Source organism: Paramormyrops kingsleyae, chromosome 3 (genome assembly GCF_048594095.1).
Source record: "Paramormyrops kingsleyae isolate MSU_618 chromosome 3, PKINGS_0.4, whole genome shotgun sequence".
Taxonomy (NCBI): domain Eukaryota; kingdom Metazoa; phylum Chordata; class Actinopteri; order Osteoglossiformes; family Mormyridae; genus Paramormyrops; species Paramormyrops kingsleyae.
This window is the reverse complement of record NC_132799.1, coordinates 3,049,098-3,061,081: the sequence shown is the minus strand read 5'-3', so window position 1 is coordinate 3,061,081 and position 11,984 is coordinate 3,049,098. Positions and strand designations below refer to the sequence as shown.

The 11,984-nt window shown below is 42.6% G+C and overlaps 2 protein-coding genes across 6 annotated transcripts; both read right to left on the bottom strand.

The window, feature by feature from the left end:
* Positions 1 to 976: 976 nt before the first annotated feature.
* Positions 977 to 3,782, bottom strand: fbxo5 (F-box protein 5). 2 transcript variants are annotated; one of them, XM_023828101.2, is made up of 5 exons: positions 3,639 to 3,782; positions 2,097 to 2,776; positions 1,867 to 1,957; positions 1,651 to 1,791; positions 977 to 1,544 (listed from the first exon to the last, which is right to left on the bottom strand). In XM_023828101.2, exons 2-5 carry the CDS (start codon positions 2,717 to 2,719, stop codon positions 1,290 to 1,292), a joined length of 1,110 nt encoding a protein of 369 aa, XP_023683869.2. In that variant the 5' UTR covers positions 2,720 to 2,776; positions 3,639 to 3,782; the 3' UTR covers positions 977 to 1,289. The 2 variants fall into 2 exon arrangements, with proteins under 2 accessions (XP_023683869.2, XP_023683870.2); XM_023828102.2 differs by having other exon boundaries at positions 2,268 to 2,776.
* A 718-nt stretch (positions 3,783 to 4,500) lies between these two features.
* Positions 4,501 to 7,448, bottom strand: mtrf1l (mitochondrial translational release factor 1-like). Of its 4 annotated transcripts, XM_023828096.2 has the most exons (7): positions 6,754 to 7,426; positions 6,338 to 6,417; positions 5,962 to 6,145; positions 5,703 to 5,866; positions 5,292 to 5,409; positions 4,897 to 5,033; positions 4,501 to 4,746 (listed from the first exon to the last, which is right to left on the bottom strand). In XM_023828096.2, exons 1-7 carry the CDS (start codon positions 7,121 to 7,123, stop codon positions 4,537 to 4,539), a joined length of 1,263 nt encoding a protein of 420 aa, XP_023683864.2. In that variant the 5' UTR covers positions 7,124 to 7,426; the 3' UTR covers positions 4,501 to 4,536. The 4 variants fall into 4 exon arrangements, with proteins under 4 accessions (XP_023683864.2, XP_023683867.2, XP_072565495.1 ...); XM_023828099.2 differs by lacking the exon at positions 6,754 to 7,426 and having other exon boundaries at positions 6,316 to 6,416; XM_023828097.2 differs by lacking the exon at positions 4,501 to 4,746 and having other exon boundaries at positions 4,962 to 5,095; positions 6,754 to 7,448.
* Between the last annotated feature and the right edge of the window lie 4,536 nt (positions 7,449 to 11,984).

Below are 11,984 nucleotides of genomic sequence, written 5' to 3'. Positions count from 1 at the left end.
AATTGTGATAGTGCGACTTCATTTTCAGTGTTCTGAATTAATAGTTCCTCCCAGAAATTTTTAAACCTGAAAGCAAACGGACATCCTCGTCTCAGACAACGCGCACCTTACATGAAGAAACCATAACGGTCCATTTGGTAGCATTAGCTCTTAGCGCTGCCAAAAGCTCACCTCCTCAGGAGCAAAACAGCAAAAGCCGCCTCGTATGCAGTTAGCGGCAAAGACAGACAGTTTACGCTGTAATGTTAATTATCAATGTCCATGAAGCTGAAATCTTTCCCTGCGATTAGAATGATCGGTGTTACAGCGCCACTTAGTGGACTGGTTGTGTAATACTGCGTGTACATATTAAATACTTAACCCAGCAGAAAGAATTCCCTGTTAATCTAGCCCCACCCCCATTCAGCTGTTACCCATTCCCTGACACTTTCCCAGCAATTTGTGTATTCCCCACCCGGGCCCTTTGCAAGTTCAACAAAGTCAGAAGACCAATGGCCGTATCGGGGTAACTTGTTAGATTTAAGGTAGTCTGGGAGAAATGCAAGTGAACAAATATTAAGTCCATTTAAACTGTAGTACCTGAAATCCAATGTCAGTAACCCTGCTTCATAGTACAGGCCCCAGGGACATCAAACTCCAGTCCTGTGGGCCGGAGCCCTGTGTAGCTTAGTTCTTTCCCTGTTCTACCACAAATGATTCAGCTCAAGAGCTATGTGGTAATTAGCACAAGGAGTTGAATCAGGTGTGTTAAATGAGGGGAAACCCAAAAATGTGTAGGGCTCCAGCCCCCCAGGACTGGTATAGTCCAGGGGCAACCCTGATATAGACCATTTCATACATTAGGAAATCTCAATCTACATGACCCCACAAGGTGAAGCACAAAGGATGCAGGAACACTACTTGCTTGTCAGTACAAGGACCACTGCACTACACCGCAAACAGACAGAACCAAAATCATAGACTGGGGCTCCAAAAATCCTTAAAATATAAGGTTTATTTTAGAATACAATTAAATATTTACATTAATACACTGAAAAAGACAAACGAGCAATATGCCACCGCATTTGTTTCCATTAGGAAACATAAAATTGGTTTTGCAAAAATAGTATACCGTCATCCATTTCTTTTTCATCTAGAAAGAATTGAGAGGTAAAAGACATTAATATTTATAAAACACTTTCACATTGTTTGCAGGTAAAAAAACCCCAAAAAAATACAAAAACAAACATCACTTATCAATAAATATTTTTTTTAAAAAATCTACTTTTAAAACTTGCATCCCCGACCGCTCAAAGACGTCTGATGTTCCGCTTGCTGCGGGAGCCCCCAACGACAGGAGAGGATGGAGAGAGTCCAACCGGGCCTGGCGTCCGGAGCGGGCACAGGGAGGAGCCATGGTAGTCACACAGGCACTGGGTGCAGAAGTCAAAGCCGCAGCTGGCTCTCGTACACGTGGCCCTTAAGGTGGCGGGGTTGCACTTGGCTGGAGAGCCGCATCGCCTGCACTTCTTGAGACACTCGTGCTGCTTTAGGGTACTGACCACCTGTGAGACGTGAAAAACAGCCATCAACAAGGAAAAGGGCGCTTTACTCACAACAAAACCCCAGCGGTATCGATTACACAGCAGTACTGGGGATAAGGTTACTTACCTCTTGATACTCTATGGAACGCGTCTGTCTGGAGCAGTTCTTGTTCTGCTTGGGCGTGGACGCTAAGCCTTGAATGCAAGACAGCGCCACCCTAGAGGCGGCAAGGTCCCGGGTTGAGAATGGCGAGGACTTTCTGGACTCCTGAAACACCACCACAATGTTAGAATACAGCCACACTTTGCGCTCGAAAACAAGGAGCCGTGTTCAGCAGCTTACCCAAAATGGCCGTTCAGCTGCATGGCACCTCTTGCGAGCTTTGATATCCTGCAAAACTATCTTTTGCCAACTTCTATTTACTCGTTTACAGCTGTGAAGGAGGAAGAAGCATAATATTGAAAACGTAGCAGCTGAACATGTCAGAGAACAGAAAAGCAGGAATTTAACCTCAAGGCACACGAAACTGACTGGACTTAGTTCAATAACTAAAGAAAAGCATAAAAACGTACTTTATCAAATCAGTGTCTCCCAGCAAACGAAGAATCTTCGTCAGGATGTGTTTCATATCCTTCTCCCAAAGAATCTGGAGAATGTCCAAATAGTCCAGGCCCATTTTCCCACCAATGACCATCTGAAGGCCAGAGCCCTTGGCCAGAAATCTGATGGCTGTCAGGTCATACCTCTTTGTCTTTTTGTAACTCTCAGCCAAATGTCTGCAGACTGTATGCTGGAACTGGAGCTGTGGGAGATTCGGATGAGACTGGCTGGTCTCACAGGGGTCCTCCCCAGCCTGGACTGAAATGCTCCCTTTCCCATCCTGCAACTGTCCACAGGGGTCTGCAGCTACTGAGTCTTGTTCTTCATGTTCTATGTGACTGTTGTGAAGAGACAAATAACCACTGTCCTCTTGGACATTGATAGACTCGTTGTCAAATAGTCCACCATCATGATGTCCAGAGGATAGACTGTCCTGGTTCTCTTTGTTACTGGAGGGTTTGACATCATCATTGAGGTTGAAATTGATGGCCTTCACACATGGCGAACACTGAGGCTTTAGGGAACCACTCTCCACATTTTTCCAAGGAGAGGTCTTCTCCTTTGACAGACCGCCATTATCAGCACCACATTTCATGTTGCTGGTACAGAAACCACCTCCTTAGTCAGGATACTTCATAAAACACACATAAACCTGGGGGGGGGGACAGAAAGTTAGCCGGAGAAAGGGCAGAGGCGCATGGGCCTTCGCAAGTCTTACAAGAATGACCGGATTTTCGGCTCCTGCACCACGCCAAATCCTCCGTGGCTCAATGTATATTGCTAACCAATTTAAGAAAACTATTTTAGTAAAATTTAATATTAATACAATAAATATTTAATAAGTATTAAGTTTAGAAGGCGGGCAGACTGGTGATGAATTATGCCACTTTACGTCGAAGACAAAAAAAAATACCAAAAACTATTAATTTGTTAATCATTAACTATCACCATTAACAATAACATATTCACATTTACAGACGATAAAAATGGATCTCATCGATGCTTTCCATTTCGACCCCCCTCCAAAAAATGTTTACCGGACCTCGATCAAGTCAGACATTTTCCCCGGACCGATAGTTTTCATAGATGCAAAAATAGAATCCTCTTGCTTGCTGACTAAACAGACCCTGCCAGCTATGAAACTCATTTCAAGCTTGTGGAAAAGTTAAATTTGTCTGGCTTTGCCCATGATACTGATGGGTTGTCACACTTCGCGCGCGTATTTAGCTGGCCTGCTAACCAACTAGCGGCTCAAATGCCTCCCCCACCACACCACACCCAGGATGGCGCTACTTCTGCAAGCCAAAACTCACCTTTTGCTTTTCTAATACACCACTAACTACATACAACACTACCCCATAGTCGCTAATTATTTAAAGAGTTCACCCGCTAACGTGATAACCAAATCAAACTAGAGATATATTTCAAACAACTAAGGCACTATTTCCGAATATAGCCACCATGCGTTTAAATTACGAGTAAATATAAAAATCATACACGGAAGTAACTCTTACCTTGCTCGGCTTTTATTTCAGAAAGAAGTTTTTCCTTCTGTGATAACTAACTAGTATCTACACCGTAATCGACCATTTAAAAGACTAACCGGAAAAAACCGCCACTTCACTTTAGAGACACAAGCGCTTTGAATTTCGCGTACAAAACACGCCAGCCAATCAGGCTATAACAAAAGTTAAAAAAATGTAACCAACCAGAGTACACCTCGACGTCAGCGTGAGCCAATCGCCTTCAATTCAAACTTTAGGTCCTCTACGAAGGCTTTAGTTTGCAAATCGTGCACATTCTGAACGATTATATTATTTCAATAAAAATCCGGACGAAGCTAGTATACGATCGTACAAAATGCATGTAAAATAATACACGTGTTACGTTTATATGTGTTAAGTGGACTGTTGCGCCAGAGCATAAGGAATCCTGGGAAAAAGCGTTTGCATGTGAACGGAATTTACCTCTGGGGGTGGGAGGGAAGTGTAAAGTGTTAAATGGCTGATGGCGCCACTGCATTTCGTATAGATAGATAGAGATACTTTATTTATCCAGAAGGAAAATTAGGTGTCCAGTAGCTTATACTCAGTATACATACACATAGGCACACAGACCTATAACATTTACGCACACATACATTCTGCAAAAAATACAATGGAAAGTAACAAGTGTGTGCCTTTGCAGTAAGGAAAAATAACAATTGTGTGCAATTACAGTATAGAGGGTATAGCGTGCTGTACAGGCCTAAACACTTAAGTCCATCACACTCCTCCCCTTACATGTGACGCTGAAAATGCAGCACAAGGAATCCGAGTAAGCACGCAAACCCTCAGCCTTAAATTAAAAAGTTTTCCAAATAACGCTACCAAGGCAAACATTTTCATTTGTTTTTAATATGCAGCCAAAACATTATTCATCTGCTCCATCTTCACCCAAAATGTCCATGAGAACCTCTTGGTCAGAAAACTGCTTCAATGATCTGCTCATGTCCTCCAAGAGATCTTCGCCTAGCATGAAGCCTCTCACGTCATGCTGGGTTTTCCCAATCCGATGGTCAGTAATGCGATCCTGAACAAAGTTGTAAGTCCTGATCTTCTCTGACCTACCTTTAGTACCAATCTAAGGCAAATAAAACGAGTAAAATTACTGAACATCCTGCTAAACTTTGTAAGACAATCGTTTCTTACTACTGTCAGATCATCATACATTAATGTTCTCAGAAAAAAATTATGAATTTAATCATTTAAATGCAAAGCAGAAGTGTTGCACCTGAATTTTACGTGCTTGATGTCGTTTGCTGGACTCCTCTTCCAGGCGCAGGCCGTACAATTTCGCACGTAGCATTTTCATGGCCTTTTCTTTGTTTTTCAGCTGCGACCTCTCCTGCTGACATTCAGCCACAACACCTGGCAAAAAGTCTCAAGTCATCTGATCAGCTGATGTGGTTGTCGCAGTGATCCAGTGTCATCTAGTGATGCATGATCGTTAACACCCATCAACTGGCTTTATATCTGCAGTCCCTTTTAGAGACATTTAACATGAAGATGGACTTTATTGTGTAGTGCTGTCAGCGAAAGTGCACAGACGAACACGTATATAGTGCTTAATAGACAAAGTGTAATGTAATCAACATACAGTCAACTGCATTGTTTACAGGGATTTACCTGTGGGAATATGGACGATTCGCACGGCGCTGTCAGTGGTGTTGACATGCTGCCCACCCGCTCCACTTGCACGCTTGGTTTCAATTTTCAAATCCTTTGCATTAATAGTTAATGTGATCTGGGGGGGGGGGGGGGGGAGAGTTTATCACAACCCAGCCTGTCATGCTGTCATGGCAAGTTCTGTCGCACCCTTAAGTGAAAGTAAATAACCTGAAGACAAGCAGATGTGAAATCACACTGCTCTGAGAAAAACACTGTCTAAGCAAAACAATAGCCTGTTCATCTTGTATAGCCATTTAATTGTTGCGGGGTCACAGTGTAAAACTAGATTGTAGAGCTTGATGTTGATTGACGCAGGCCAGCCTGCTGTGCATCATCTCCGGTACCGTTACTGCGTAACCAGGGCGGTACCTCTGTGGGCTGCGGCAGCACGGCCACGGTCATGGTGCTGGTGTGGATGCGGCCCTGCTTCTCGGTTTTGGGGACCCTCTGTACCCGATGCACCCCGGCCTCGAACTTCATCGTCTTATAACTCTGTGGTCCGCTGACAGCCGCAGAGCCGTAGCGAAGCCCGCCTGAAAGACACACATTTTAATCTCCATTTACATGGACACCCATGTTGCTGACTGGACCACAAATCCATTCCTGAAGCTGATGTCCCAGTACTGACCGGTGTCACTTGGGTTGTACTCCAGTGTTTCAAAGTCCCAGCCCTGATAATTGGCGAATCTCCGGTACATGTCGAACATCTCGGCGGTGAAAAGCATCGCCTCCTGCCCGCCTACCCCAGCTGTGACTTCCAGCACTAGATCACTGTCGTCGGCCTTCTCAGCAGGGATCAAGAGCGACAGGATCTGCATTTCCACAAGGTGAAGGCACATTCTCTGTTGCTGTTTTCCTAGCCTCTAGTTTCTTACTTTGAAATCCAATTAAGCGAATGATCTGCTGTGTCACTGAAGCAAACCAGACAATGTTCTACATACATGACATTGGAAGACACAACAGACGAACAAATGGAGGATACTTAAAATAATCTAGTTGATCACCGTTTTTCTCAAATCTTGCACAGAATCTTGGCATGCTATCTTCTCATTTTCCGCTAGTTTTCTTATGTCTAGATCATCATCTGGAAAATAAAAAAGAAATACCGGTTTTTGTGCTATAATAAAATATAATTCTGTATATTAATATATAGAATAATATATTTACATAACACGAAGGTATTGAATGTTTAAATACCGGAACATACGGCAATATATGTAGTAGAAAGGTTGAACTGTGACAAATTATCAGTTGAATCTCTGCAATTGACCAAGAGCAGTTAAACAGGCTATCTTTCGCTTTGGAGAAACATGACAGCAATTAGCACAAACCGTCCCATAATCTCCAATTCAATTGAACTGCAAATGCTATTGAGAAATCGATCTTCGAATGAATATATAAAAAACTCTTAGCAGATAACCTTTCAGTAAAGCTTGGATTTCTTCATACTCTTTCTGTTTCTGTGCCAGTTTCTTCACACAGTCGATCAATGGTGTTAGATGCGTTATTCTGTTTCTTTTCCATTTCAGATCTTCACTATTCAAGTCGACACTTCGCAAACAGTCCACATATTCACTCTCCAGTTTTCTTAAATAGTCCTGTAACGACTTCCTTTTAAAAATTTCGTTGGCAGATAGCACACTTGCTGCGGGATTTACTTTTGTGGTGTGCAGAAATCGTCTGCATCTTAAATCTCCATAGTAAATGCGGGTATATCGTGTTTCGCCAAAAACAGTAAAGGTACGTATGGCTGAAAGACTTCGCAAGATCTGTGTATTGAAAGGTCGCATTTTTGCCTTGCTCTAGAAAGTCCTTACACATAAGGACAAGTTTGGCTACGGCGTTTTAGAACATCACGGGATTACAAAGGAAACCCCTTGTAACAAAACACAATCCGACCTAAAAACTGCAGCGGTAGATATCACACGAAATTAGACATACAGGAAAAACGTTTTCGAGTGATAACCGAATAATTCAGTGTCTTATTCTGTCACTACATGAAATTATATGCACGTGAATTACACCATTATTCCACGCAAGGGCGCTGACATCTTGCTTAGTCGCGCAAGCGCAATTGTACTATAAATTACCGTATACCTAAAACTAAAAGTGCACACGATATTCAGGCACTATTAAATGCCTATTAGTTAATGAATAGATATCGAAGCATACTTCTGGATGAAATATCTGGTATATCGGAGTACCCAAAATTATAGGAGACGCCTAATCCCACTTCTGACAAACTTTTTAGGGTAGCACGTAACTAAATGGGCTAAGCCTGTGTGCCTGTGTTCGAGCCCGGCCTCAGCACGTCTGTGGGTCCTTGAGCAAGGCCCTTAACCCCCAGATCACTGGGCGCCGCTACGGGTGACTGCCCTTCGCGGACAACTTACTCAACAAAGAGCAAGTTGGGGGAGGTGTAAAGAGAATTTCCCCAGAGGTATCAATTATTATTAATAATAAATACTTTCTGTGCATCCGATTTAATTATTACTAGTCTCTCCCGCACCAATGAAAGGGTGTAGATTTAATTTTCTCTAAGACATGGGAGCGCCCTCTATCATCAATGATTGCAACAAAGGTGAAATTTACATTAATTCTCCTAGTTCAGATCCTAACCTATTTTCGCACAGTTTCAAAACTTCTTTTCGTTTTTTTTATTTACCTGTTTCATGTCTATTATACTGTCATTTCATAATCGCATTGTTTTATTTTTGTGCGTGACATCCTTTGACATTTTGACAGAACCTGCTCTTATGAAATAGTAAATATTAACCACGCTGAGTTCGACCAGCAGGTGGCGCCCGTTTAGCGATCGCGACAAAAATCTCCCCCACTCTGCTTATTTATTACCGTAATGCACGTAGCGTTTAGTTCCATTGAACACTGAAATATTACTGATAAATGAAAGTTTTGTCGTTCTTTACATAAATATTCAGAATGTGAAAGTCATGTATTCCATCAGGCATCAACTGATGTGCCTCAATGCTCAGTTTTTTGCCCGCCCGCCCCATTTCTCTTTTCTCCTTCTCTGTAGGTCCATGCACTGCACAGGTGGATTCCAACTTTTCTTGACCTTTCCTTCAACAGAAATCACATTCTCGCTTGCTAGGAACTTAGGGGTAATGAGAGATGGCCAAGTTATTCTTTGGTGACCTTGTTGCAGTCATGTTCCGATCTTGCAGATTAACTCTGCATAACATCAGTAGAATACACAGATGAACTTATTGTCCAGAATCTTCTCAGCGGTTCTGTCCTCCTTGATCAGTCTATGAAATGGTTTCTCTTGGCACTAGTGCATCATGCTCTGCTGTATTTTACACTTACACTTAATTTTCTGATATTAGGTGTTCTGTATACCTCTTGTTCCAATAATTATCGTGCATTTGTTGCTGGTCACTCACTGGAAACGCAGCCTAGCACAGTAGTTCTCAATCCTGTTCCTAGTCCCCCCCCACGCCAGACTGTTTTCATTCCAACCCACACTGCTTTCAACCTGCCACATTCATTATTCGCCTTTTAAGAACCATCTGACCCTGACTAAGGTTGGGTTGGAATGAAAGCATTCTGGCAGGAGGGCCTCCAGGGGCAGGACTGAGAGCCACTGGCAGCACTTGTACGTAAGCTGTATGCTTGTGATGTATCTACTGCTTCACTTGTATGTTGCTTTGGACAAAAGGGTCTGCTGGATAAAAACAAACGTAGGCCCAGAGAAATCAGAGAAAGGGGAAGGGACCATACTAAGCCTTAGAGCATTTGTACATTTGCCTTGAGAAGAACACGCTATGTTCATAGAAGGAGAAGAACACACTTATGCTGTTTATGGCTTTACACAACCTTAATATTTTTAAACTTCATCTGAGGTTTTCAAATTCTACTTCAGATAGCGTGGTCAAGTTGAGGAGAGCATGTATAGTCACATGTATAACAAACAAGCTAATGCTATGCTGGTGTATCATCCAGTCACTGTGGGGTTATGGTTATGCTCTGATGGATGACTGCAACCCAAAACATCATAAAAGGTAAGCAAACTTTTACAAGAAGTGAGATCATTTTTTATTTCCTTTTGACATGAAACTAGTGACAACAGAAAAAAACTGAATTAGACCCATAAAACACTGCTTTGATGCCTAATTCAAGCTGAATATCTTCCGATATGGGAGATATGGCAAGTAAATTGCATGTCAACATGTAGCTGTAATTTTTGTGATTTTAACTTTTCTATAATTGAGTTTCTAATACCAAAAAGAGCCCTGATAGTGTGTACAAACTATTGTTCATTTTCCCTTATATTACGTGCCAATGATGTTAAAGATCTTACAATCAAGATTTGGGCTGTGAATCAAAAAAGAATCGCCGGACATACAGGCTGGATTCAGGAAAGGCTGGGGAACAAGAGACATCACTGGCTAATGCACAATGGATAATTGGAAAAAACAGTAAATACTAGGAGCATAGTTTTTGATTGTCTTGACCATGTCAAACTATGATATACTTACTTAGGAAAATACATTGCATATCAAAATTCTTGCAAAATGTGAATTTTGTCATGGAACGCTAATTTAATTGGTCAAGCCATTGTTTGCTCTGCAGGCGCCAATGGGTCATTAATTAAGGCAACTGAAAGGGAGGCTTAGCCTGTACCTGCATACATTACATTTAGAAGTTTTGGTTTCTACTGATGATTGTTTGCAGAGACTACAGCTCCTTTTTTCTAACGCTCTAATCAGTGCCTAATGATTGTTCAAAGCTTCAGCCTAGTCATAGTGTGCAAGACAGGAGTCGAGAGTGTAATGCAGAGGATGCACTGTCTGGCTGCTGGGGAAGAAGCCCAGGTTCTCATTGGGGCAGGGCTGTTGTAACCTCTGTGTATCCTGTCAGATCCAGTGCTACTCCAGCCCCTGCCTTTGAAATCCCTGCCCAGATTGTGATTGGTTGTCAGGTTGTCAACCAAAGTACCAGGATGTGACACAAACAAACGAAGACCCCAAGAGGAAAGGAAGCACTCTTCTGTTTGTCTCACTCTATGCTTGTGACTGTTTGTTTTTTGTTTGTGAAAAATTGGTTTTCCATGTAAGATCCCTTTTTCTTGACAATTGACTCTCGTTTTTATCTGGTTTCTTTAGTTCGGTCTCCTATTGTAGATGTACACTATTGTCTGCTGTTTTTGTCTTCTTATCGTAAATCATCAGATAGGAAGAAAGAGAGGTGTGTACTAGTGTTGGGGCTCAGTGACTGTGGGGTTCATGTATCATTTTGGCCTGGTTTAATCCTGAAACAAGCCCTTCAGAATGACCAGGCACGCTGCCCAGCTTATGTAAAACAGATTAGTCTTTGGTGCACTTGGGCATTACGTAGCCATGGGTGTTAGGGGGATTTGCTTTGAATGACTCTGGCACATAACCATGGCGATTCACTTTTTTTTTTGGGGGGGGGGGGGATCTCAAGGCTCAAAATACTGCAAATGAAGGGGATTCATCACAGCACATCCATATTCCAGTGTGCCTGGGCTTTTCTAACTTTTTCAGCTGTTTAGCTTAAGCCAGATGGTATCATGTACATTTGAAACTCATACGAAGATTTATCAGGTACCTGAAAAAGCATATAACTGGTAATATTCTATTATGAGTCTCTGGGGTGAGGGGTACGTAGTGTATGCATTTGAAAACATTTTGCAAGAAAGGATGACAGCCTAACTTCTTACAATCACTGTTGCGTAAAAAAGACAAAGTCAAGTCAAGTGGACGTAGTTGTCATAGCATCCATATACAGGCACACAGTGACACAAAATAACGTTTCCCCAGGACCATGATGCAATGCAGACAGTGAGTGACAGGGAGGCTTTTCACATGACTTACACTGCAAAACACAGTGCAGAGCGAAACAGTGCAAAACACAGGACACACTGGAATGTGTATGTATAAATACAGCAGCATAAAAGGGTGGCATACAGTGTAGCACTGAATGAGTAATAAAGTAAGTGACCAGTGCCAGTCAGGTGGGGATGGGGGTGCCAGTCAGGTGGGGGCGGGCGACTATTCCAAGGAAAATTCAAATCTCTGTAGGATGGGGCATGAATGAGGGGCATTACTCTCTGAGAGGTGTTTTTGTGCTTATACCGAGTATCTACCAAGTATTCCGGAAAAATCTCCACTGGGATTGTAGGGCAGCCAAGCTTTCCCTGCAGTAGCACATTCCCCCTGGAAAGCCATGGGTTTAAACGTTTGCATTGGTAGTTGCAGAATGTTAGTTTACATACATTATTACATTGGTTAGCATTAAAGTAAATGATTGTGCCCTTGAAGCAGAGTATTCCCTGGAACTGGCAGCGGTCTGTCAAACGGGTCACATTCACACACACAGAAGGGCAGCCTGGTCCCTCTCAGCAATTCCTGGAAAGTGGGAGGTAACCTGAGTATCCAAAACACACTCAGAAAAACACAAAGAGGCGAATTGCATGTTGTGGGGCGATTCCCTCTCCGGCGTCACAAAACGCCTCAAGATCCATCTGTTCCAGGAAGACCTTAAAGTTGTACTTTCTGCTGACTGAGTAGTAGGTCCTATTAGCGTCATGCTTTGTAAGTTGTTGGTGGACTCGTCCTTTACTGGAAGCTCAGCCAAGCTGCTCATCTCCGGTTGACGTCTTGACAG